Here is a 27265-nt window from a genome sequence, read left to right as displayed (position 1 = left end):
GCTGAGTGTTGAGTAGTCTGAAGGTTAGGGCTGCTTTGCGGTCAGATGTGGCTAAGGCATAGTACAGGGTATCATTGCTGTCAGCTCCACTCCTTCCATAGACACCAAACCCATCCCTGCACTGTATCTGTCATGTCCACTGTGCCGTCTCTCCACCCCCTTCCAAACACTTCCATCGGCAGTTACACCTGGTCTCTCCCATTGGGGCGAGATGGACTATGAGTGAATGCACTAGCTTTCTAGATCTGGAATAACTTTGATGTAACCCTTATAAAAGTTTACTGCAGTATAGTAAAAGCACAGTAAAAGCAGGGTAAAAGCATAGCAAGTGTAGTAAGACATAGTAGACAGACAGGCATAGTAAATCAAAGGTAAGTACCGATAACCGTAGTAAAATTATAGTGAACTGCAACATTTTCACACAAAGCGCAGTGGTCTTTTTGAAGTCCTGTGAGTAACTTGTTTGAAAGTGTGCAGTAAGGTCTGTGCAATCATTTTGGCACAATTCACAGTTTCTGTTGGAGAAACTGATCGTGATGAACGTCAGGATTTTTTCATGAGAACTCAAATCCACAAGCACTACTTCAATGAATCAATAAAGTAAAGTCATGTGATGTCCGTGGTCTCTCCCCTTCTCAGGTCAGGTGCTTGGGTATTCTATGACTCCACCCACTCTTGACAGCCCAGAAGACGAGCTTGTGATTAACTCCAATGACACACTGAACATTACATGCAGGTAAGCTGGACTGCTGTCCAAACTCAGAACCACAATAAAATTCCGGGTTTTACTGTAACATGAGCCTGCATGCCACCACTACACCTGAGGAATGGTGTGTCCAATTGAACTCCGATGCTTATGGGAAAACAACTCAACCAGCAAAGCAACAGGAGTTGCACTTCAGCCACAGAGCTGTCACTGCCAAAAATCCTAAAGTAATTACATATTGTGAAGGTATAGAGAACCAGTATGATCTTTGGCTGCGCAGTAGTATTTTTTTGGCAGTATGTTGACAACACGTCACTGTCCATCACTTAAAATACGTGTGTGTCATACTTTTGTACATTTGGGAATGTATAAAGTTACTTATGTTCTAGAATAGGGATCAAAACTAATTTCCTAAATGTAGTGACTGTTTCTGATGTTTCGTAATTATTCCAAACAAGAGCATGTAAAGTTCATTGTAGTCTCGGTGGCCCTGTGCTTTGTTTTCTGCTGTGCTGTCGATACAATGGAATGACCCGTGCTGTTGCCTTGCCCAGGGGACAGCACTCTCTGGATTGGGCCTGGCCCGGTAAACGGGGCCTCAGCAAACAGGAAGAGAAGGATCGTCAAGACCAGCTGTCCCCCACAGAGCTGCCAGGGAGCCAGCACTCGCTGTCCACCCGGGAGTGCCAGGGCAAGCCAGGGAAACCATACTGCAAAACCCTGGTGCTGACTGGAGCCCTCGCCAACGACACCGGGTACTACCGCTGCTTCTACCAGGACATCAAGGCGGTTATCGACGGCACCACTGCTGCCAGCACGTATGTCTTCGTCAGAGGTGAGACACAGAAATAATTTCTCCCAGTTTGAGCAGCCAGATATAAGATATAAGATGACATGATTTATTAAGTGTTTGCTGTGTTTTATTACACAGGACATCTGCACTGTACAGCAGTTATTGCACAGGCTGTAATTCTATGGGTTTAACCATATTAAGTGGATCATATAGCAGAAGACTAAATAATGTTAATTCCATCTCAGTGTTGTAGGCACTGCTACAGTGTATGATGTCACCTGAGCTGTCATTTAGAATATGAGGGCTTGTCATGCTGCCTTGTGCCTGCTGAGACCCTGTACAACTGAGACTTTACCCCCGCTGCATCTTTCCAATTGAATCCTTTAAACAAACAAATAAGCAGCCTGGCACTGCCAGGGACTGAATGAGGCACATCCTGAAACCCGATGACGCAAGAGAGAAGCTTGTTCAAAACTCCACGCCACACGGGACGTCCCATCAGAGGTCAGCGCGGTGCTCATTACAGTTCATTGACACATCCCAATTCAAGAAAAAAATAACAAAAAGCATTCCAGACTGGTAAATCTGATAAAATCTGGCATCAATACAGTAATCAATACAGTAAAGTCTGAAAGCAATGCAGATTTGAATATTAAGACCTACCTGGCACATACAGTAATGCTTGTCTGTTTGTAGCCCTGGAAGACTGGGGTCATCTGGCCTGTCGCTGGCATGTGTGTTTGATCATCAGGTAGCTGCAGAACTGGTCGCTGCTCCCCCTGTGGCCAGCCATGACCTTCACGACTGGAAACACTTGCATTCAAGGTTTTAGTTAGAAGTGTGCCCGAAGGCTTTGTCTTTTGATACCAGTCACAGCAAGATAATTTTTTATTATTATTATTTTTGCAACTGGCTTAAATACATGCCAGAAAAAATATGCAATATATTGAAATCCAAAATCCAACTTTATGAAAATGCCTGCCACTCTGTCTTAGAAAAAAAAATAAAAATAAAATAAATGTCTTTTGAAAACAGCTGCCAGCTGTAGGATTTGTTCTTACGCCTATGGAATTCAGTTTGAAAGGCAGTGCAGGATAGACTAGACCGGGCAGCCCTTTAGCCTGGAGCTCCCTCCCCATCGTTGTGCTTCGTAGTGAAGAATGCTGGGGCAGAGAAGAGGGGCAGTTTAACTGCCATCGTGTACCGTGATGACCAGTTGAACAGAGTTGCCAACCATCCGTAACTTACTGACGGCCAGTAAAAGAAATTGACATTTTTTAAAAATTGATCATCCGTAAATAACAAAAAGTGGATGCAAATAAACTGGGGTACATTTTTTGTTTTGTCATTTTGCTCAATTGATTACAGCATTCACTGACTCCTCATCTATAGTATAAGAAATTGGGGTGGGGTGCTACTTTTGTTTAGTAAAAACAAGTATGAAAAATGTAAGTTAATGTAAAATTAGCTCATTCTGTAAAGTATTTATATTCTGACATCTGTTAAAAACTTTTAATAGACCTGTGTCCACTCTCCTCAGAGAGCTCGGTATGATCTTTTAACTGAGCAAAGCTTTTCGATTCCTCTGTTTTATTTCTGCCTAATTCATTTGACTGTCCACAACAGAACTTCTTATCCACCGTTCTTACATGCCCTGCTTAATACAAGTGTGCAGAATATTTGTACAAACTAATAGCTTAGTTTTATATATATATATATATATATATATATATATATATATTATATATATATATATATATATATATATATATATATATATATATACTGCAAATTGAAATCGACATTATCCATTACCACACCTGCACTGTACTGTGTAGTTGAACATCGCTGCATTGTAATTTCATTTTACAAGAAAGGCACTTTCACTGCTATTGACCTGAGTAACAGTGCAGGCACACTTTTACTGCTACTGATCTGAATTACAGGGCAGGCACACTTTCACTGCAGCTGTGTTTCACGCCAGGCTGTTAGACAGCAGGATGGCTGTGCTGGGCAGTGTATGCCAGGCTGTTAGACAGCAGGATGGCTGTGCTGGGCAGTGTATGCCAGGCTGTTAGACAGCAAGAGGGCTGTGCTGGACAATGTATGCCAGGCTGTTAGACAGCAGGGTGGCTGTGCCGGGCAGTGTCATGTGTCTGTTCAGAACCTTTTTGAACACAGGTCTGATTCTGTAATTTTCTCCAGGGTTCATGCCCAGTTCAGGCAGTAGCTTTGCGGAGGAGCTCAGCACTGGACCCCTGAACCTCTCTGCCTGTGGAGGGGGTTGGCAAGCTAGGACATAAGCATGCCGCTTCTCTGTGAAGCCCCTTCCCTGCTAATCTCCTTTGACAAGGTGCCAAAACAGTTTCCATAGATCTTTCCAGGGGGTGATCGGAAACAGCTGAAATCACAGAAACCAAGCAGAATGAATACGTCCAAATGGCCCCGGCACTCCGAGAGGATGGTTTGCATGTGGTTCCAGTTTAGGGGGCTACATATTCCCCATGACCCCTCGGAAACGGGCTGTTTCTCGTTCAGAACAGGGGTAAATTAAAGCTGTGTATGGTCCGGTCGGCCTGAGAAACACGTTCCCTTAATTCGGTCATCATTGGATTAGTGTACTTTGTAATATTAGATTGCTGTGTGACCATGTGCAGAGCCAGTGTGCTTGTCCCCTGAACCTCTGGAGTGTAAAGATACAACAAGTTCGCTGTTCTAACTGAGAAACGACGGCCGTGACTGATGGAAATACTAAACCACTGTATCAGAATCTACTAAGAAATAAGTTGTACTGTAAGTGTTTCATATGAAGCATAATGTATGGGCTTAATAAATCTCACCATCTGTTATGCAGTTACATGTGCCACTCATGGTAGAGTGTAGGCTTTTAAAACTGAAGGCAAACTGCGCTAGTAGTCAGTGTAGTGCTGTGAGTGCTCTGAGGTCATATCTCGTTTTGTTTTTGGCATAGATTTCTGCACAGATCAGTATTTCAAAGTTGTTTTTTTGTACCTTTTTTTTTTATTAAACCAGCTTATGTTTCCCGTTAGTGTAATTAAATAGTTATCAAAAATAAACCTGGAAGAATGACTGCATTTAAAAGGCAACAATGGGCTCCTGGGACAGGAATGACTTAAAGGTTCCAAGGTTTCTGAGTGAACTCCCAGCAGCACGGCTGTGACAAGAGGCTGCGTTTGTGTGGCTGACTCAGCGCGGGCTGCTGCTAAGCGGCGTGTGTTTGTGGGAAAGCAAGGGAAATGTGACCGGACTCCTCATGGAAGTGATCTGTTGTGTTTTAATGTGGGGTTTCTGTACAGCGGGCATGTGATGGGTACTGAAAAGATGAGACGGGCCTGAAAAGATTCATCAGCAATTCAAACCTGGCAGTAAATCTGTCCCTGTCAGGTGCCTTGAGGTCTGGAGGATTGCTGATTCCTCAGACATGTTGGGAAAGCAGTGCTGAACCATTTCAAAATATTTAAAAACACCAGCAGCAGGGAGCACTATTGGAAGGAAAGCTTTGACTTTTGCTGCCCTCTCACACTGGAACTGCTCACAGAACTCCACTCCACAGTGTCACTTTCTCATTGTAAGAGATGGTTCTTCGATCGTTTGAACCAGCCCTGTGATGTGAAATGAATACAATAACACATGGATTGTGAAACTGTATGCTTGTATGTAATTGCTAATAAAATTGCATGCAGATCTACTTCCACGTTCCATTAGATTCTACTCCATTCCGACTTGCAAATGCATTAGCTTTGGATTTTGATTTGCTAAACTCCTGAGAGTTAAATCTTGCCGTTTCTATGCATTTCCTATTTTGAATGTGCAATTTTCCTGTTTTCAGATCTGCTTCAGCCCTTCATTAAAGGAGAGCACAGCCAGCCGGGGGTCCTCATTATCACCAAGAGGACACATATCGAGGTGCCGTGCCGGGTGTCTGTCCCAGACCTGAACGTCACTCTCCTCCGCGTGGGTATCTCTGCGGGTTTCAGCGCTTTTCAGCCATAGTCTTGCTGTGTGCAGCACAATATCCAGTAGAACATCTAATCCCCCTGGTCACTGATTTATTTCATAGGTCAAGATATAAGAAACTAAGTCAAGAGCTTTGCCTTGAGATAGAGCGTGCCAATCTGAACCCTGTCTCTGTGCTGCTTTCCTTTGACAGTATGAGAACAGTCATTTTGTCCCACTGGACAGAAAGTTGATGTCGTGGAACAACAAGAGAGGCATGTCTGTCCCCAGGGAGATGGTCCTCAGCAACTCCGGTCTCTCGGGGGTGATCTGCCACACTGAGATCAACAAGGTCCAGTTTCGCTCCGCCTTCTTCTTCTCCCACATTTCAGGTAGTACAAGCTTCTGCATATTCACTTTATCTTTAGTTTGAGTGCTTAAGACATACTCCCAACTCGTTGCAGTGCCAGCTAAGCAAGCTGAAGATTTGTATTGGCCATGCTTGTGGTGTAAAACTTACCATGTCACTGCTTCTTATAGTGCTGCCATCCTTATAAAAGTTTATCACAGTCTTTTTGCAGTTTTCCTAGGCTTTTACCTTAGGTAACTATTCCTAAAGTAAGTGGGGTGACCATATGGCTGCAGGTGCAATGCATTCTGTTATACGTAGTCCTGCAAAAAGAACCCCACACTCTCCAGGTGAAGCCATGTGGTCACACTGGTCAGTGTTCATCAGTAATATATCATGCCTATGGAATGTGAAGGAAGCATTTATTGACCCTTGTGTTTGATTTGAAACCACGAGCAGCTCTCAACGTCTGCAGCTGCTTTGTTGGAGAATGTGCCGGGAACACATTCACTGTAAAATGTGCAAACTGTCACTCTCTTTCCTGTTTCCCGCAGGAAGCCATATTTATGATTTCAAGCTGTTTCCTGCTGAGTGGGTGGAACTTGCGGTGGGGGAGGGGCTTGTCCTGAACTGCACGGCGTTGGTGGAGTTTAACACGGGCGTGGAGTTTCAGTGGGCCTATCCTGGCAAACAGGTATGTGATCATTTTTAGTAAAGCAGTGAAACATGTTCCAGTGGCTGGCTGATTGGGCTGCTTTGCCTCCTGTGCTCCAGTTCAATTTCAGTGTGGGGAGCAGACAGCGTCGATCACGATTCATTCAGTGCAAACACCATCAATTATGGAAGTGCCTATTCAATACAATCAAACAGTACACTGTATTCGCTGATGTAGCCACGAACAGTTTTCTTAAATGCTTTTTTTGTATTATTATTTATTAGGGTTCCTTGTTGAACCTCTGTATCGATGCCTTGTAGTATTCTCTCTCACACCCTCCCTCTCTCTCACACCCTCCCTCACTCTCTCTCTCACACCCTCCCTCTCTCACACACCCTCTTCCCTCTCTCTCACACCCTCTCTATCTCTCACACACTCTCCCCCTCTTTCTCTCTCACACCCTCCCTCTCTCACACCCTCACTCTCTCACGCCCTCCCTCTCTCTCACACCCACCTTCTCTCTCTCTCACACCCTCTTCCCTCTCTCTCACACCCTCCCCCTCTCTCACACCCTCCCTCTCTCTCACACACTCTCCCCCTCTTTCTCTCTCACACCCTCCCTCTCTCACACCCTCACTCTCTCACGACCCTCCCTCTCTCTCACACCCACCTTCTCTCTCTCTCTCTCACACCCTCTTCCTTCTCTCACCCTCCCTCTCTCTCACACCCTCTTCCCTCTCTCTCACACCCTCCCTCTCTCTCACACCCTCCCTCTCTCTCACACCCTCCCCCTCTCTCTCACACCCTCCCCCTCTCTCACACCCTCCCTCTCTCTCACACCCTCTTCCCTCTCTCACACACTCTACCCCCTCTCTCTCTTACACCCTCCCTCTCTCTCACACCGTCTTCCCTCTCTCACACCCTCCCTCTCTCTCACACCCTCTTCCCTCTCTCACGCTCTCTCTCTGTCTGGGCTAGGCTAACCGCACAGTGAGTATCCGTTCCGAGAGGAATTCCCTGGATCAGCAGACGGAGGTCTCCAGCATGTTCTTCATTCCCAGTGTGAATCTGACTGACGTGGGAACGTACACCTGCACTGCCAGCAATGGGGAGAAGAGCTTCCAGGCCTCCACGCAGGTCATCGTACATGGTGAGACCTTCAGGGGACCATAAGCAAAGCTTCCACTGCCACAAAACTACAGTCCCTAACACCATCACGTTATTCGTATTCCATGATGAATACTTTGTAACAATAACTGACTACGTTTCCTTTAAGCCAAAAACTTGATTAACATTTTCTGGCTTTTAAATGTATGGGCTGTAATTTTATCACAGTTCAGTTTCATAAAGCAACATTACATTTAAAATGTACTGTATAATCATTTATATATTAAAAAAGAAAACATGCATCTCTGATTACAGTACTCTGAGTCCAGCTAAAGCAATGAGTGATCCCATCACTCTGGTATTCAATGCTGACCTGTTGACAGGGACACCGTTCCTAACTAGCAAGACAGTGCAAGCTAATCAACACATTATCATAGCCAGCTGTAGAAATCAGAGATCAAATCCAGCATCTTCCTCATTTGAAATATGTTCGGACTGCACAGCATCAGGAACGCTGTGCAAACCCCCTGGGTCAGGGAGCTGTGCTTTAAGAGTGTTGCTGCCTCCTGTGTTTCAGAAAAGCTGTTCATCAGCATGGAGTACGTGAGCGGACCTGTGGTAGAGGCCACAGCTGGACAAAGGATTGTTAAACTCCCTGTCAAAGTGTCTGCTTACCCGTTACCTGAAATACAATGGTGAGCTGCCTGGGATTCATTCATGCCTGTGAAAGATGAGGGGCTGACGGCAATTGAGACAAGCATGCTGTTGGCTCAATGAGCTTTTCAAGTCTCATACGTTACACAGCATCTATCACACACATACTGTGCATATTAGTGCTTACATCTGTGTAAACAATACCAGCAGAGCAGATACAAATCTAGCAGCAGTGACCATCAATCCGTTTTACTGTACCTGCTTTTTTACTGTACCTGCTTTAAATTAAAGATGCATGGGGAAGTTTATCATAGGGATGATTGATTTTTTTTCTATAAATCATTCATAACTTCAAGTTAAAACTATATGAAACTAGGTCATGTAAACAGGCTTGTCAGCTTGTGCAAACTGTGGCATAACTGCCCATGTGTGCTTGAGTGTTTCAGGTACAAGGATGGCAAGGTAATTACCAAGAGCCCAGAGTTCAACAGGATGAAGCAGTGGCACTATGTGTTGGAGATCCGCGAGGTGTCACAGCTGGATGCAGGAAACTACACCGTGGTCCTGAGAAACAGCGCTGCCTGCCTGGAAAGGGGGCTCAGCCTCTACCTTGTCATCAACGGTAACAGACAAAGAGGCTTGGAGTCCTTTCTTTTATAGTCAGTGGAAATAGGTTCAAAGCATGACAGTAAAAGCTGCATTGCTCTTATCAGACAGTAACCTGGGTTTGCACTGGGTGCTGTGCCAGCATGTCTCTCTCTCTTTCCTGAGTGCGTCTCTCGTATCTCTGCAGTGCCACCGAGGATCCATGAGAAGGAGGTTGCCTCTCCCACCAACATCTACCCCCGGGGCAGCCGGCAGACCCTGACCTGCACCGCCTATGGGGTCCCAGCTCCGAGCTCCGTCACCTGGCAGTGGAGACCGTGGGGCCCCTGCGGACTGAACAGCACGCAGAGCCTGTACGTACCGCGAGCTGGGCAGGGTGCTCACGCACACCTGCTTTATAGTCAGACAGGAAGGGGGTTCTACAGGGAATATAGGGATCCACCAGAGCCTGAGAGGCGTTGACAAGTTTTAATTTGTGTATCTTAAACACAATGTGCAGCAAATGTTATTGAAGCATCATCATCTCTGTAGATTGGCTGTGTTGTTTGCACTGCGGTTATCATGTTAAAACAGTTAGCTGTAAATCAATCAATCAATCAACTGCTGCAATGTATACACCACTAACACACACACACACACACACACACACACACACCTGTAGACAAGCATGTCTTTTCAGCAATCAGGGTGGACAGTCTGTATTTTGTGGTGGGTTGGTCCCGGCCTCTCCATCTTTGTCGTGGTTCATTCAGAGTTCAGTTCAGGCTTCCTGGGTCAGTGTTGTCTTTCTGTAGTCTGCCGTTCATGGTCTATAGCAAAGCAAGGCTTGTGGAAGCCCTCAGCTCCAGTCATTGTGGCTGTCAGATGAGATAGCAGCTGAGGTATTTTTAGTGTTGGGACAATGAGAGCGAAGCGAGCGTGGATCTGTCCTAACAACAGGAAGCCAGGGAGGATGGCACAGTGGCATCCTTGGGCCTGGGAGGAAGAGAGCCTGGGCCTGTCAGCGCTGACAGTGCAGACAACCCCCCAGGACAGCCTGCTTCCTGACCTGTTTGCCAAATTCTAGCATTTTCTAGCTCTGGTTCAGAGTGAGAGTTGGACAGCAATACAAGGCTATCACCTTTTAAATGAATGATAGCACTGAGTCAACCAGTCAGCCAAGCAGACTTCTCAATAACAGTGTGGGGTGGGGGGGCGGCACCAGGAAGACTGTGGTGATTCAGTCGTACCAGGAATTTGTAAGCATATAAAGTAAATGAAGTAAATGGAGACGTGTTCTTGTTCCCTACTGTGTTTGTATGCTCTAATGGCCAAAATAAACAAAACTAACCATGGTACGAAGACGCACACCGGCATTATGTATTCATGTATTCAAATATGCTAGGAGGGCACATGGAGTCTTGTATCTTGTTTTTAATAAAGGGGAACAGGCAGGCATTGTATTTGTTTAATGAAGTATATAAAAAAAACACTAATATTTGCTTTCAAAAGGATTATTTACATAAATACTTTTACAACAAATACCTCTGTGTTCCATAAAAAAAAAACGCTATGCAATCAAAGTCTTACTTCCATCCCTTGTGTATTGTATAGAAGGCCACGCCAGGAATCTGTATTATTCAGAGCAGGGTGAGAATAGAGGCAGTGAATATCCAGAAGGAATTGACAAGCCTCTTGTTTAATATTCTTTTTCCAATAAGTGCATCTGTGCAATAACGCAGTAGTTTGTAAGGGCAGCGTTCCTGTCCGGAGGCACTGTGTTCAATGTCAAGGTGCGGGATAACAGCCCGTCCCTGTGCACTTCACAGCGCTGCCTCCGTATTCACTGCCTGCTCTGTGCTTCAGGGGCCGTCGAGGAGCCATCAAGCGCCGGCCAAGGGACCGGGTGCCAGAGTGTCAGAACTGGCAGGACGTGGAGACGGAGAATGGAGTGAATAAGATCGAGAGCCTCGACACCTGGACGGAGATCGTGGATGGCAGGAACAAAGTGGGTGTGAGAGTGGAGCAGGGGAGCAGGGGAGCAGAGGAGTGGGGGAACAGGGGAGCCCCCTCCCCCTCGTCCCCAACTCGTCCCCCGTCCCTTCGCCCCTCGTCCCCTCGTCCCCTCGTCCCTCGTCTCCTCACCCCCTCGTCCCCTCGGGGAGCAGGGGAGCGCCCCCTCGTCCCCTCAGCCCCCTCGGGGGAGCCCTCGGAGTGGGGGAGCTCCGCCCCCAGGGGAGTTGGGGGAGCCCCTCGCCCCCTCGAACCCCTCGTCCCCTTGTCCCAGGGCCCAGGGGAAACAGGGGAGCGGGGTCCCCTTGTCCCCTCGGGAGCAGGGGAACAGGGGAGCGCCCCGGGGGTCCCAAGCAGGGGGGGCGGGGTTGGCTCTGTACCTCAGGTCAGGGGTAGAACATATGTCTGTCACTTCCCCACTGACAGGGAGCATTTCCACTAGAGAAATATTTCAAACTCTCTTCCACGCCACACTTCCTGGAGATAGCGGGGGTAAACACGCTGGGTGAGAGCACTCACTTCCTGTTTTCAGACACACCTGTGAGGTCATTTCCTGCGGAGGCTATGTATGGAAGACAGGGCACTATAGAGTACTGACACATTGGGTTTGTCTGCATTGAAAAAGTTTGGTTCCCCCAAGCATACTCTGAACTCCCCTTAAAGAGTAATTTGTTGTTTTATTGTCTATCAGATGTGTACATATGTTCTAACAAGTGCTGTTGTTTTAAAAGAGATGTAACCAGTGCTTTGAAATCCATTTTAAAGCCTCTCTTACAAAATTTTAAAAAATGTTTCCATAGGAACAGCATAAAATGTGTTTTTGTCATTAATTGAGGTTGTGGAACATTTTGAAATGCAGTGCTGCATGATCTGTGCTTCAGAACCAGGAAAAAACCATAAAAAGTCCATTGTAAGTCTGCATAATAACATTGTAATGATGTGTAAGTACACATGCATGTAAAATAAAGAGCCTGCAGCATTCACTGTGCTTCCTCCCTGACAGACTGTGAGCAAGCTGGTTATAGTGAGTGCCAATGTCTCAGTGGTGTACAAGTGCTCCGTCGCCAACAAAGTGGGGCGAGACGAGAGGCTCATCTACTTCTACGTGACCAGTAGGTTCCCTCACAGCACCCGGCCTGTGCTTTAAGAGCCCTCATAATGATGTGTGTGTGTGTGTGTGTGTGTGTGTGTGTGTGTGTGTGTGTGTGTGTGTGTGTGTGTGTGTGTGTGTGTGTGTGTGTCAGTGTGTGAGTGTGTGCGTGTCAGTGTGTGTGTGTGAGTGTGTGCGCGCGTGTGTCTGAGTGTGTGCGTGTCTGTGTGTGTGTGTGCGTGTGTGTGTGTGTGTGTGTGTGTGTGTGTGTGTGTGTGTGTGTGTGTGTGTGTGTGTGTGTGTGCGTGTGTGTGTGCGTGTGTGTGTGTGTGTGTGTGTGTGTGTGTGTGTGTGTATGTGTGTGTGTGTGTGTGTGTGTGTGTGTGTGTGTGTGTGTGTGTGTGTGTGTGTGTGTGTAATACAGTGGGGGTGTATGCAGGAACATTCTCTCATTCTCTGTTTTTTTGGGACTAACATGATCACTAACAACAGCCTAGCTGTAGAGTTAATAACTGCCACTGGTGTAAATGTTTCTTATCTAACCAGCTGTGGGCTTCTAACTCCTGTAGAAACTTGCCATAAATCCACCACCTCACCTACAAATCTCCAAATGGCGTCCACAGTGTGTTCTTGGTTAACATAATGTAGTTCTTCTTAGTATTCACTGATTGAGTACTTGTGGTTGCTAAAGTATACGATAGGTGCCAGTAAAACTACCATACAACGCATTAATCATGATGTTTGCTTGATCAGTCAGACCAAAAAATCAATTCCAGTGTGTTAATGGATATAAATAACCTGCTGATATGAGGCATTTTCAAAACAAGAAACGGTATTGTTTAATGCAGAGCTGGCTGATCTTTCTGGCTGAAAGAACTGTATCGATGAACAGAGGCTTCATAAAGAGCCATGAGAAATAAAAGAATAAAAGAAAAAAGGGGGAAACATGTTTAAGTTGACCACACACTGCTTCAGTATCTGTTAATCAGGTTACATGTTCAAACACAAATTTCTACCAACTGAATCATCCAGCCTTGACCTCTAAGAGACACACTGAGGAGTGGGAGAGCTGTAGGATAGCCATGAACGAATGCATATCAAGTTACTGAATTTATCAAAGCATGCATTTACATATTCCCGTATTCCCCTCTCTCCCCGGTAGCTATCCCGGAAGGCTTCGGGATCGAGCTGCATCCCTCGGAGGAGCCAGTGGAGCGGGAGCTGGTGAGCCTGCGGTGCAGTGCTGACAACTACACTTACGAGAACCTGCAGTGGTACCGGCTGGACCCCCGCACGCTGCGGGACGACAACGGCAGCCCCCTGGTTCTGGACTGCAAGAGCGTGCACCTGTACGCAGACCCCTTAGACGGGGAGCTCTCCTTCGAACCTGCCTCCAACAACTGGGTCCTTGAGCTCACCATCCCCCACATCCTGCTGCACGAGGAGGGAGACTACGTGTGCGAGGTGCAGAACCGCAGGAGCAGAGAGAAGCACTGTCACCGCAAGTACATCACCGTGCAAGGTAGGGCCTGCGGGCTGCATTTACTGCACGAGGTCACAACCTCGGAGGCACAGAGCGGAAGAGGGGCTGTTCAAAGTGTAAACTCTCTCTAGAAATCATATATCACCCAAGAGGGAAACGTTGCTATCATTACTATTATAGTATTAACTATATGTATCTTTTGCTGTAATAATGTATACTGATTTATGGTACTGGCATTTAGTGTCCTGGGAATGCATATTGAATTCTGGGAGATCCAGGGAAAACATGGACAGGGGACAGTACTATGCACAGTGCAAGGGACTACTTGATCAAAGTGTTTGCAAGTTGTGCGTTTCTATTGATTTCGTGATTCGAGCTAAGGGGTGGGAAGCAGTGTAGCTTAGTGGCTTTTCTTGGTTTGAATTGCATGCAGTTGAAGCCGTGACAATGAAGTGGCTTTAGAAGGACGATGCTACTGTACCTAGGGTCAGGGGAAGAGCAGGGGCAGCTACAGTGGGTTAGTGTCTGATTATCGGTATGAGAACAGATTCTCCTGTAGATTTAAACTCTTTGCGATCTCCCCCTCCCAGCCCAGGAAGCTCCGCGGCTCCGGCAGAACCTGACCAATCAGACGGTGAACGTGAGCGAGTCCATGCTGATGAAGTGCGAGGTGGAGGGCACCCCCTCGCCCCAGATCTCCTGGTTCAAAGACGAGAAGCCTCTCTACAAAATGTCAGGTGAAGGCTGCTTCGCTTTGCAGTTCTCAGAGCCCTCACACACAGAGCAAATTCCAAGTGCCCCCTGTACACTGTTTCCGTCACTGTGTGGTGTAAACAGGAAGAGTGACCCCAACGCCAGGCCAAGAACAGGAATGAAAGCTGGCGATGTTCACATTCGAAGTGCGCAGGCACAATTTCCTGCAACTTGTGAATGAACGCAATTGATTGTGGCACGCCCAAATAGCACACTATTGACGCAGCTGGTTTATTTGTGAATTCAGAACACGCAATAAACGTGTCCCACTTAGTTTGCTTACAGCAGTGTTATATACATGCTAATCAATTACTGGCCAGATTCATTTGCATGCTGGGGCAGGAAGTGCTTGACCTTGAAAAATGTTTTAAAGCATCTAATCAGTGATTCCAGACCCTGCCATGTGACCACCAGTTTTAAAACTTCAGTTCTAGCTCAGTGGTGTACTGTCTGTGGAAGAATGGCCTGTCATCAAATCAATTATTCTTCCAGCCTCTCCTCTATTCTCTAATAATAGGTAACAGCTCATTTGTGTAAAATGATTGCAGTGGTTGGGAGATGTATACATTGATGTCAAGCAACCTTGTAGTGAGCTGGGCATGAAGCTATGACTGGAATGCACTGTAAATGGAGTTTGGAAAGTGTTTGGAGAATATAGTGGTTGTTTGGGATGATGGCACGGTTTGGAATGCTGTGCTCTTTGGAATGTTGTGTGGAGTGATGGTTCGGTTGGGAATGCTGTGCTGTTCAGAATCCAGTGCTGGTCAGAATGCTGTGCTGTTCAGAATCCAGTGCTGTTCAGAATCCAGTGCTGTTCAGAATGCAGTGCTGTTCAGAATGCTGTGCTGTTCAGAATCCAGTGCTGTTCAGAATGCTGTGCTGTTCAGAATGCTGTGCTGGTCAGAATGCTGTGCTGCTCAGAATCCAGTGCTGCTCAGAATGCTGTGCTGGTCAGAATGCTGTGCTGTTCAGAATCCAGTGCTGTTCAGAATGCTGTGCTGTTCAGAATGCTGTGCTGTTCAGAATGCTGTGCTGTTCAGAATGCTGTGCTGTTCAGAATGCTGTGCTGTTCAGAATGCTGTGCTGTTCAGAATCCAGTGCTGTTCAGAATGCTGTGCTGTTCAGAATGTGCTGTGAATGCTGCTTCAGAATGCTGTGCTGTTCAGAATGTGCTGTGAATGCTGCTGTTCAGAATGTGCTGTTCAGAATGCTGTTCAGAATGCTGTGCTGTTCAGAATCAGAATGCTGTGCTGTTCAGAATGTGCTGTTCAGTGCTGTTCAGAATGCTGTGCTGTTCAGAATGCTGTGCTGGTCAGAATGCTGTGCTGCTCAGAATGCTGTGCTGTTCAGAATCCAGTGCTGTTCAGAATCCAGTGCTGTTCAGAATGCTGTGCTGTTCAGAATCCAGTGCTGTTCAGAATCCAGTGCTGCTCAGAATGCTGTGCTGGTCAGAATCCAGTGCTGTTCAGAATGCTGTGCTGTTCAGAATCCAGTGCTGTTCAGAATGCTGTGCTGTTCAGAATGCTGTGCTGTTCAGAATCCAGTGCTGTTCAGAATCCAGTGCTGTTCAGAATGCTGTGCTGTTCAGAATGTGCTGTGCTGCTCAGAATGCTGTGCTGTTCAGAATGCAGTGCTGCTCAGAATCCAGTGCTGTTCAGAATGCTGTGCTGTTCAGAATCCAGTGCTGTTCAGAATGCTGTGCTGTTCAGAATGCTGTATTGTGCTGTTTGGAACGAGGGCTGTGCTAGTTATGATCTCCAGACTGATGGCTGTCTGGATGTGTGCAGGGATCGTGCTCCAGGACTCCAACCAGACCCTGAGTATCCAGAGGGTGCGTGAGGAGGACGCCGGCCTGTACACCTGCAATGCCTGTAACGAGAAGGGCTGCGTGCGCATGTCAGCAACCATCTCTGTCGAGGGTAAGAGAACCACTAAACACACACATACAAAAGCATGCACTCACACACACACACACACACACACACACACACACACACTGTCACACATTTATTTAAACAGGAAAATAGTCAAGAACACAACCACCTTCACAAGCCCTAGATCTCTAGAAAATAAAATTAAAATAGCATCTACTAGTCAGTAAGGTTGTCTAAGAATATTTAGTGAAACTCATGCAATGCTGATGCAGGGTAAGTCTCATGTTGCCGGTCACAGTCGATGCTTCAAAAAGGCGTTGCTTGACTCCATCTTGTGGCTGATTGGTGTAATGACAGTGTGAATAAATGAAGTGCAGGCTGAAGTCAGATGCAAATGTCCTGTTTGTTTTTTGCAATATGCTTGTGATGTTTCCACTCAGCCAGAAGAGGTTATCTTGTATTATGTGCATCTCAGTCAGCTCTCTGTATTTTGTATTGTGTGCCTCTCAGTCAACTCTCTGTATTTTGTATTGTGTGCCTCTCAGTCAGCTCTCTGTATTTTGTATTGTGTGCCTCTCAGTCAGCTCTCTGTATTTTGTATTGTGTGCCTCTCAGTCAGCTCTCTGTATTTTGTATTGTGTGCCTCTCAGTCAGCTCTCTGTATTTTGTATTGTGTGCCTCTCAGTCAGCTCTCTGTATTTTGTATTGTGTGCCTCTCAGTCAGCTCTCTGTATTTTGTATTGTGTGCCTCTCAGTCAGCTCTCTGTATTTTGTATTGTGTGCCTCTCAGTCAGCTCTCTGTATTTTGTATTGTGTGACTCTCAGTCAACTCTCTGTATTTTGTATTGTGTGCCTCTCAGTCAGCTCTCTGTATTTTGTATTGTGTGCCTCTCAGTCAGCTCTCTGTATTTTGTATTGTGTGCCTCTCAGTCAGCTCTCTGTATTTTGTATTGTGTGCCTCTCAGTCAGCTCTCTGTATTTTGTATTGTGTGCCTCTCAGTCAGCTCTCTGTATTTTGTATTGTGTGCCTCTCAGTCAGCTCTCTGTATTTTGTATTGTGTGCCTCTCAGTCAGCTCTCTGTATTTTGTATTGTGTGCCTCTCAGTCAGCTCTCTGTACTCCCTCCTACCCCGCAGGCTCAGACGACCGGACCAATGTGGAGATCGTGATCCTGATCGGGACCGGAATCATTGCCGTCTTCTTCTGGATCCTGCTCATCCTCATCTTCTGTAACGCCAAGCGGGTAACTACTGTGCACTGACCTAAACTGCTGCATTATACACCTCTACTACACTACTGCATTATACACCTCCACTACACTATTGCATTATACACCTCCACTACACTACTGCATTATACACCTCCACTACACTACTGCATTATACACCTCCACTACACTACTGCATTATACACCTCCACTACACTACTGCATTATACACCTCCACTACACCACACTACTGCATTATACACCTCCACTACACTACTGCATTATACACCTCCACTACACTACTGCATTATACACCTCCACTACACCACACTACTGCATTATACACCTCCACTACACTACTGCATTATACACCTCCACTACACTACTGCATTATACACCTCCACTACACCACACTACTGCATTATACACCTCCACTACACTACTGCATTATACACCTCCACTACACTACTGCATTATACACCTCCACTACACTACACTACTGCATTATACACCTCCACTACACTACTGCATTATACACCTCCACTACACTACTGCATTATACACCTCCACTACACTACTGCATTATACACCTCCACTACACTACTGCATTATACACCTCCACTACACCACACTACTGCATTATACACCTCCACTACACTACTGCATTATACACCTCCACTACACTACTGCATTATACACCTCCACTACACTACTGCATTATACACCTCCACTACACTACTGCATTATACACCTCCACTACACTACTGCATTATACACCTCCACTACACTACTGCATTATACACCTCCACTACACTACTGCATTATACACCTCCACTACACTACTGCATTATACACCTCCACTACACTACTGCATTATACACCTCCACTACACTACTGCATTATACACCTCCACTACACTACTGCATTATACACCTCCACTACACTACTGCATTATACACCTCCACTACACTACTGCATTATACACCTCCACTACACTACTGCATTATACACCTCCACTACACTACTGCATTATACACCTCCACTACACTACTGCATTATACACCTCCACTACACTACTGCATTATACACCTCCACTACACTACTGCATTATACACCTCCACTACACTACTGCATTATACACCTCCACTACACCACACTACTGCATTATACACCTCCACTACACTACTGCATTATACACCTCCACTACACTACTGCATTATACACCTCCACTACACTACTGCATTATACACCTCCACTACACTACTGCATTATACACCTCCACTACACTACTGCATTATACACCTCCACTACACTACTGCATTATACACCTCCACTACACTACTGCATTATACACCTCCACTACACTACTGCATTATACACCTCCACTACACCACACTACTGCATTATACACCTCCACTACACTACTGCATTATACACCTCCACTACACTACTGCATTATACACCTCCACTACACTACTGCATTATACACCTCCACTACACTACTGCATTATACACCTCCACTACACTACTGCATTATACACCTCCACTACACTACTGCATTATACACCTCCACTACACTACTGCATTATACACCTCCACTACACTACACTACTGCATTATACACCTCCACTACACTACTGCATTATACACCTCCACTACACTACACTACTGCATTATACACCTCCACTACACTACTGCATTATACACCTCCACTACACTACACTACTGCATTATACACCTCCACTACACTACTGCATTATACACCTCCACTACACTACTGCATTATACACCTCCACTACACTACTGCATTATACACCTCCACTACACTACTGCATTATACACCTCCACTACACTACTGCATTATACACCTCCACTACACTACTGCATTATACACCTCCACCACTACACTACTGCATTATACACCTCCACTACACTACTGCATTATACACCTCCACTACACCACACTACTGCATTATACACCTCCACTACACTACTGCATTATACACCTCCACTACACTACTGCATTATACACCTCCACTACACCACACTACTGCATTATACACCTCCACTACACTACTGCATTATACACCTCCACTACACTACTGCATTATACACCTCCACTACACCACACTACTGCATTATACACCTCCACTACACTACTGCATTATACACCTCCACTACACTACTGCATTATACACCTCCACTACACTACTGCATTATACACCTCCACTACACCACACTACTGCATTATACACCTCCACTACACTACTGCATTATACACCTCCACTACACTACTGCATTATACACCTCCACTACACTACTGCATTATACACCTCCATTATACACCTCACTACTGCATTATACACCTCCACTACACTACTGCATTATACTACACTACTGCATTATACACCTCCACTACACTACTGCATTATACACCTCCACTACACTACTGCATTATACACCTCCACTACACTACTGCATTATACACCTCCACTACACTACTGCATTATACACCTCCACTACACTACTGCATTATACACCTCCACTACACTACTGCATTATACACCTCCACTACACTACTGCATTATACACCTCCACTACACTACTGCATTATACACCTCCACTACACCACACTACTGCATTATACACCTCCACTACACTACTGCATCATTCACCTCCACTACACTACACTACACCACACTACACTACACTACTGTATTATACCATGGTAGTATTTTACCAGTGTAACCCCATGTAGACTTCAGTGTTACAACAAGCGTGGGATTACTCTCCAATCTATCGGAGACTGTGTGGATTAAAGCTCCTATCCCCCTCCTCTCTTTGCAGGCTAACCCGGCAGACATCAAGACGGGCTACCTGTCGATCATCATGGACCCCGGGGAGGTGCCCCTGGATGAGCAGTGCGAGTATCTGCCCTATGACTCTACCCAGTGGGAGCTCCCTCGGGACAGGCTGCGGCTCGGTGAGGCCCTGTCTATCTGTCTCTCTGCATCTGTCTGTGTGTGTGTGTGTGTCTGTTTGTCTGTCTGTCTGTCTGTGTCTGTCTCTCTGTGTGTGCCTGTCTCTGTGTGTGTGTGTGTCTGTCTGTCTGTCTGTGTCTGTCTGTCTCTCTCTGTGTGTTTGCTTCTCTATGTGTGTGTGTGTGTCTGTCTCTGTGTTTGTCTGTCTCACTGTCTGCATGTCTGTCTCTGTGTGTGTGTGTCTGTCTCTATGTACGTGTGTGTCTTTCTCTCTGTCTGTGTGTCTGTCTCCCTGCTGTGTGTCTCTGGATGGGCTTCTCTATAGAGCTTACCAGGTCATAAAGTCCCCACAAGTTAGGAAAACTTGTCAAAGCTCAGCTTATCAGGACGTATGTCCCCATAAAGTTTCAACATGAATTTCAGACATAAAAACATTGTTTTAAAATAACTTGGTGATTTCCGTACCCCTCTAGAGTTTAGAATAATACACTACATCTGATTCAGTGAAAGTCTTTATAAACACGATAATCAAATGTGTGCTTGCCTTAGAGGGGGAGGGAGTTTACTTAACTGTGTCTGTGTACAAAATGCAATGCATTAGAATAATGTTACAACTTATGCAGTCATTTGCACTGACCCTAATGAGCATGCATGTCGAGAGTGTGCACTCAGTCTGACTGCCTTTACTTCTTGCTGCAGGGAAGGTTCTTGGGCACGGGGCCTTCGGGAAGGTGGTGGAGGCCTCTGCTTTCGGGATCAACAAAATGAACAGCCTCAACACGGTCGCGGTCAAGATGCTGAAAGGTAAGAGCAGAGAGGGACTGTGGGGAGGTGCCTCCCAGTCTGCAGTGTCACCACATTCCATGTTGTTGCAAGGAGGAACCTGACTGTCTGTCTTCTATGTTGCAGAGGGAGCCACAGCCAGTGAGCACAAAGCACTGATGTCAGAGCTGAAGATTCTCATTCATATCGGGAACCATCTGAACGTTGTGAACCTGCTGGGAGCCTGCACCAAATCCAACGGTACTCTCAGAGGGACCAGGACGGGCCCAGGCGAGGCTATTGCATACCAGGACTAACTGGACCAGCCATGGACAGATTGTTATAAACCAGGACAGGCCCAGGAAATCAGAATTTCCTTTAATAAACAGGATTCCTTTATAACAAAAAAGCTTCCTCAATGTATAAGACATACATGCAGCAACATTATAATATAATTCATGTGTTGTGTATAGCACCGTACACATATTGTACAACACTGTCTGTCTACTGAGTAATGCTGTTGTGTGTCTCTCCCAGGCCCCCTGATGGTGATAGTGGAGTACTGCAAGTATGGGAATCTGTCCAACTACCTGCGCGCCAAGAGGGAGGGATTCCTGCCTTACAGGGTAAGAGCGCCACCCTGCTGCCCGACTGAGCCGCTACAAATCCATGGGTTTAATCAGAGTATGCATTTCAATTCTCAATCCTCTTCAGCTCTTTTCATTTCGATGTCCTTATAGACACGGGTCACAGCCAGCCTCATAAAGACCCTTAGAAAAGTTTACCATGCAGTCCAGCAGTTTACACCCCCTTTTACACTATTGGAGATTACAGTGTTCCACTTCAGAGGGTGGTGTCTGCAGTCCAGGGCAGGACTGTGTAGGGAAGCTGGGGCTCAGTCTTTGTGTTTCTGCTGCTCTCTTGGCAGGACCGCTCCCCAAAGATGCGCAGTCAGGTGCGCTCCATGATGGAGGCTGTGATGGTGGAGAGTAGCAGCCGGGCCGGGCCCAGCGAGAGCTCTGTCATGGCCCGTATCATCGCCAACCAGAACCAGAACTTTAGACCCAGCCTCCAAAAAGGTAAGGCTACAGATATGGACCCCCCACACCAGACCCCAGCACAGGGCAGTATGTTTCTATGAGTGATATAACATTATCAATATTTAATATCAAAATGCTTTTTTATGTCAATTAAAAGCATTCTTTAAATAATGAACAAGTTAAATTAGCCCTGTTTTGGAATCAATAGCCCTTTTTTGGGCTTATAAAAAATGATAAAACATCCAGAAAAAGTGCCCTAATCCCTACAGATGACCAGTGCATGGAATGTGGAGCCTCAATGCAGCCTAACCCCTTTTCCCTCTCTCACTCTCCTCTCCCCGCAGTGGAAGACCTCTGGAAGACCCCGTTGACCGTGGAGGATCTGATCTGTTACAGCTTCCAAGTGGCGCGAGGCATGGAGTTCCTGGCCTCCCGCAAGGTAAGGAAAGCGGCTGGACTGCTATCAGCATGACACATTGACCCACAGCACCAGGACCTCAGCGCATCCTCCTCCTCGACACGCTGACCCACAGCGTCAGGAGCCTCAGCGCATCCTCCCCCTCGACAAGCTGACCCACAGCGTCAGGAGCCTTAGCGCATCCTCCCCCTCGACACGCTGACCCACAGCGTCAGGAGCCTCAGCGCATCCTCCTCCTCGACACGCTGACCCACAGCGTCAGGAGCCTCAGCGCATCCTCCCCCTCGACACGCTGACCCACAGCGTCAGGAGCCTCAGCGCATCCTCCCCCTCGACACGCTGACCCACAGCGTCAGGAGCCTCAGCGCATCCTCCCCCTCGACACGCTGACCCACAGCGTCAGGAGCCTCAGCGCATCCTCCCCCTCGACACGCTGACCCACAGCGTCAGGAGCCTCAGCGCATCCTCCCCCTCGACACGCTGACCCACAGAGTCAGGAGCCTCAGCGCATCCTCCCCCTCGACACGCTGACCCACAGCGTCAGGAGCCTCAGCGCATCCTCCCCCTCGACACGCTGACCCACAGAGTCAGGAGCCTCAGCGCATCCTCCCCCTCGACACGCTGACCCACAGCGTCAGGAGCCTCAGCGCATCCTCCTCCTCGACACGCTGACCCACAGCGTCAGGAGCCTCAGCGCATCCTCCCCCTCGACACGCTGACCCACAGCGTCAGGAGCCTCAGCGCATCCTCCCCCTCGACACGCTGACCCACAGCGTCAGGAGCCTCAGCGCATCCTCCTCCTCGACACGCTGACCCACAGCGTCAGGAGCCTCAGCACACCCTCCTCCTTGACATGCTGACCCACAGAGTCAGGAGTCTCAGCGCATCCTCCCCCTCGACACGCTGACCCACAGCGTCAGGAGCCTCAGCGCATCCTCAATCATTCAGATACCATGATGATATCCTAATCCACTCTTGTCTCTCTCTGCCTCTCTCCCTCAGTGCATTCACAGGGACCTGGCTGCCCGCAATATCCTGCTGTCCGAGAACAACGTAGTGAAGATCTGTGATTTCGGACTGGCCCGGGATATTTACAAGGACCCCGACTACGTGCGAAAGGGGAATGTGAGTAGAGCCCAACTCCCCCCCCCCCATAGCACAGCAGGCATGGGAGAGGGGCCACCAGAGAATACCTTACAATAGAACTTTAGAGTCAAACGCAGTTCAGCACGGTACATATGTGTTTTTGTTTCCCTGCTGTAGGCTCGCCTGCCCCTGAAGTGGATGGCTCCAGAGAGTATTTTTGACAAGGTGTACACGACGCAGAGCGACGTGTGGTCCTTCGGGGTCCTGCTGTGGGAGATATTCTCATTGGGTAAGAAAGTGCATTATCAGCCCCATTTCCCCTAATGCACATAGATACAGACAGACAGACAGACGCAGTAGCTACTTCTGTCAATAAGAATATATTTTAAAAATACCTTATTGCGCTTGAGAGTTTGTAACTATGGAAGAACTTGTTAAGTTTGCAGTAACTTTGCACTGCGATGTATTCTCTCTCAGGTGCCTCCCCATACCCAGGGGTGCAGATTGATGAGGAGTTCTGTCAGAGGCTCAAAGATGGGACGCGGATGCGAGCGCCGGAGAACACCTCTCCCGAAATGTAAGAGACTCAGCTCTGCAAAAATCTACAGATATCTATCTGTGACTAACGCTGAGATGGTGTAACCTGTCCCTGGTTAGAGCTGTCATGATGTGTTTCTATGACGTGGTCCTGGACTGCAGGATTCTTGTAAAACACATGTTAGTTTCAATGGGACCTCCTGGCGCAATCAAAGTGTGTTCCAGACTCCCAGACTCTCTCTCTCTCTCTCTCTGCAGATATCGGATCATGCTGGCCTGCTGGCAGGGCGAGCCCAGGGAGAGACCCACCTTCTCAGTGCTGGTGGAGATCCTCGGAGACCTGCTGCAGGAGAACATGCTCCAGGTGAGAGAGCACAGGGAGAGAGGAGAGAGGGGAGAGAACACTGGGGGAAAGTGACAAAGGAGTGGACAGAGCGAAAGGACTGAGGATAGGGCAGAGTGAGGAGAGCGAGTAGGGAAAGGAGAAGTGGGCAGATAAAGGGGAGAGGGCAGAGGAAGAACAGAACAATATAGAAATATCCATCCTTGACTCAAGAAAAATGGATCCATAGACAAAGCTGGATGTATGTGATACAGGCCATACCACTGTGAAGCTGTATGAATCCTGTCTCTCTCCAGGAAGGGAAGGACTACATCCCTCTCAACACGTCTCAGAGCTCGGAGGACGACGGCTTCTCCCAGGCCTCCTCCCGGCCCTCCTCCCAAGAGGAGGAGAGTGAACTGAGGCTGCACTGCGATGTGATGCCTGGCAGGTAGGGGGCGCTGTGGGGAATAACGGTATAACTGCAGGATTAGCAACAACAAAAAATATATTGGAAATTGCTTATTCACCGGGCAATGAACCCCTCTGTCTTAAGCAGCCCCAGAAATTCAGTCTCTTTGACGAGAGCTGTGTCAGGTTTCACTACATGTGTGTGTTTTCCATACAGATAGATTAGTTAGTAGAAGATAAAGTATAGTCAAAAACATGAGTTCAAATAATTAAGACGGATACACACATAAAGCCACGTTGAACGGATTCATATTCGCATTGTGCTGAGTTGGTAGCCAGGGCTTTTGCTGCACAGTGTGTATCGTGACTCCTCTGTCCCTCTGTCTCCTCAGATACTACAACTGCGTGTCATTTGGTGGGAGCAGGGGGACTCCTCTGAGGTGCCAGGGGCGGGTCAAGACCTTCGAGGAGTACCCGCTGGAGCAGACCTCTCACAAGGCACACCATGTGAGTACAACCCCCCACATCCTAATTACAAGTACAGTACTGGTTTACCCTTCATTGCTGGAGCTGATGCTGTTTGAGATTAAAACCATGCTGAGCATGCGTTTCTGTGTGTGTGTGCAGGATAACCAGACGGACAGCGGGATGGTGCTGCCCTCCGAGGAGTTTCAGAGAATCGAGCACAAACACAGAGGAGCCCTGGCACTCAGGTAGGAGCCCAAACACAGCTTTGCAGTTATTTCTGCACACTTGCTGTGTGCAGCACAGATGAGTGCATGAAGACCTGTGCTTCAGACTGCAGCACATTTTAGTAAAAGCATAGCAAAGTGCAGCAAAGCCTTTGTCAATGCCCTTGTCAAAATATGTGTTTTTGAGAAAGCACATTGAAAGTAAAGCAAAGATAAGCAAGGTAAATCCCAGATCCCCGTGTGTACAGCTCATGTTGCAGGGCCTGAGACTCCGCCCCCTGTGTGTACAGTTTTCTGCTCACGCTGTGTTTCTCTTGCACTCATTAGTCAGCAGGTGAGCAGAAGCACAGAGGGGCCCGCTGGCTCCACAGAGCAGACGAGCCGGTATCGACCGCCCTTCCAGAGCCAGCAGTCCGGACAGACCTTCTACAACAACGAGTACGGCCAGCTTTCCCAGGGCACGCTGGGGGACTTCTTCTCCACGGCAGCAGGAGGAGGGGGGGACTCTGAGCCAGGCTGCATTGCTGCCTCCAGCCTCTAGAGGGAGCAAGAGACACAAGGGCCAAGGGAGGGCGGGGGTCACATATTAAACCCAAAGCCCCTCTCTGAACTAAACGCTCTGCAAAAACAATATGCTTTCCAGCCACCGGGTGGCACACTTACCATCTCAATCAATCATTTTACTAGTAGACAGTATTTTACCCAGAGTAAGCTTTCTTTATGTTTTGGTTTTTTTTGTTTTGTTTTGTTTTTTTTTGTGTACAAAAGTAAAAAATAATAATAAAGCAATATATATCGGTTTCTTACTTTTTATATCGCAGATGTATTTATTTTGGTATTATGTCCTCGCTCTTCTATGGAATTTTCTCCAGCACGTGCCCCTCTAGTTGTTTTCACTAGGTGGTAGTCATTGTAAAGGTGCTGCACAGGACTGCAGTAATGCTCCTAAAGTGTGGACAGCACAGAGGCTGCACTCAGTTCTCTATACCTTGCTTAGGACAGAGGGAAGGAGACACTTGTACAGAGTGGTGAGTGGATCGAATGGGCTATCTGGTCATGTTGTTGAGGTGGAATCACTTGGATCCTTTAAGACTCTAAGTGACAAAGTTCTGAGATCAATCAGCTACTAGGAATCGGATGAGCTTAGATGTGTCTCCCCTCGTTTGTGAATTTTTTTATGACTGTTGTAATTTCCCTTGTAATATTTAAATCTGATCACCAGATGGAGCCCAAGCCCCTTGACTCTGCTTGGGTGCCTCAGGGTTGTTTTATTTCAAAGAATTTGAATCAATTGTCCTCTCTGCCAGCCGGGTCACAAGGTGGACGAGGCAATGACAAAAATGGGAGACTGCAGTCATTTATCAATCCTTAGCTTGAACTACTAGACCCAACTGCCATGAGTCCCCTGTCTCTAACAATCTGCTAATAAAAAGATCTCAGTCAGCATGTATTATGAATCCCTTGATTTTATTAAATGTTTAAAATGTTCTAACTTTACAACACAGAAAGACATAATTTTTTTATGTGAAATAATGTAACACTAATAGATATATATATATATATATATATATATATATATATATATATATATATATATATATATATATATATATATATATATATATAATATACATACACATACATACACAAATCTTTTTGGGGGTATATTTTTGGTTCAGTTTATATAACACCTATAAAAACACTAGAAATAGAAACAGAAGTGTCCTTGAACTCATCCTGAAAAACAGACGGCTAGGAACATCTCCCAGCTGTCCTTCCGAGTCTCCACA

The 27265-nt window shown here is 46.8% G+C and overlaps 1 protein-coding gene across 2 annotated transcripts in view; it reads left to right on the top strand.

Moving 5' to 3' along the window:
* The window catches only part of LOC121297173 (vascular endothelial growth factor receptor 3-like), a 46311-nt gene extending 19366 nt beyond the window's left edge, over positions 1-26945 (top strand). For both annotated transcript variants that reach the window (XM_041223278.1, XM_041223277.1), the window contains 29 exons: positions 640-736; positions 1261-1541; positions 5350-5474; positions 5671-5848; positions 6360-6499; positions 7439-7610; positions 8145-8262; positions 8668-8843; positions 9015-9180; positions 10673-10814; positions 11823-11931; positions 13072-13431; positions 13983-14129; positions 15933-16064; positions 17156-17262; positions 20074-20209; positions 20907-21011; positions 21117-21230; positions 21507-21595; positions 21898-22048; positions 22354-22448; positions 23430-23552; positions 23691-23802; positions 23991-24090; positions 24309-24414; positions 24690-24823; positions 25176-25290; positions 25411-25496; positions 25803-26945. In XM_041223278.1, coding sequence (XP_041079212.1) covers positions 640-736; positions 1261-1541; positions 5350-5474; positions 5671-5848; positions 6360-6499; positions 7439-7610; positions 8145-8262; positions 8668-8843; positions 9015-9180; positions 10673-10814; positions 11823-11931; positions 13072-13431; positions 13983-14129; positions 15933-16064; positions 17156-17262; positions 20074-20209; positions 20907-21011; positions 21117-21230; positions 21507-21595; positions 21898-22048; positions 22354-22448; positions 23430-23552; positions 23691-23802; positions 23991-24090; positions 24309-24414; positions 24690-24823; positions 25176-25290; positions 25411-25496; positions 25803-26016 — 4130 coding nt within the window. In that variant the 3' untranslated portion in view covers positions 26017-26945. The remainder of the gene's footprint in view (positions 1-639; positions 737-1260; positions 1542-5349; positions 5475-5670; positions 5849-6359; positions 6500-7438; positions 7611-8144; positions 8263-8667; positions 8844-9014; positions 9181-10672; positions 10815-11822; positions 11932-13071; positions 13432-13982; positions 14130-15932; positions 16065-17155; positions 17263-20073; positions 20210-20906; positions 21012-21116; positions 21231-21506; positions 21596-21897; positions 22049-22353; positions 22449-23429; positions 23553-23690; positions 23803-23990; positions 24091-24308; positions 24415-24689; positions 24824-25175; positions 25291-25410; positions 25497-25802) is intronic.
* Positions 26946-27265: the final 320 nt, after the last annotated feature.

This window comes from Polyodon spathula, chromosome 22 (genome assembly GCF_017654505.1).
Source record: "Polyodon spathula isolate WHYD16114869_AA chromosome 22, ASM1765450v1, whole genome shotgun sequence".
Taxonomy (NCBI): Eukaryota; Metazoa; Chordata; class Actinopteri; order Acipenseriformes; family Polyodontidae; genus Polyodon; species Polyodon spathula.
Note: the sequence above shows the minus strand (reverse complement) of the source record. Positions and strands in the feature narration are given on the sequence as shown.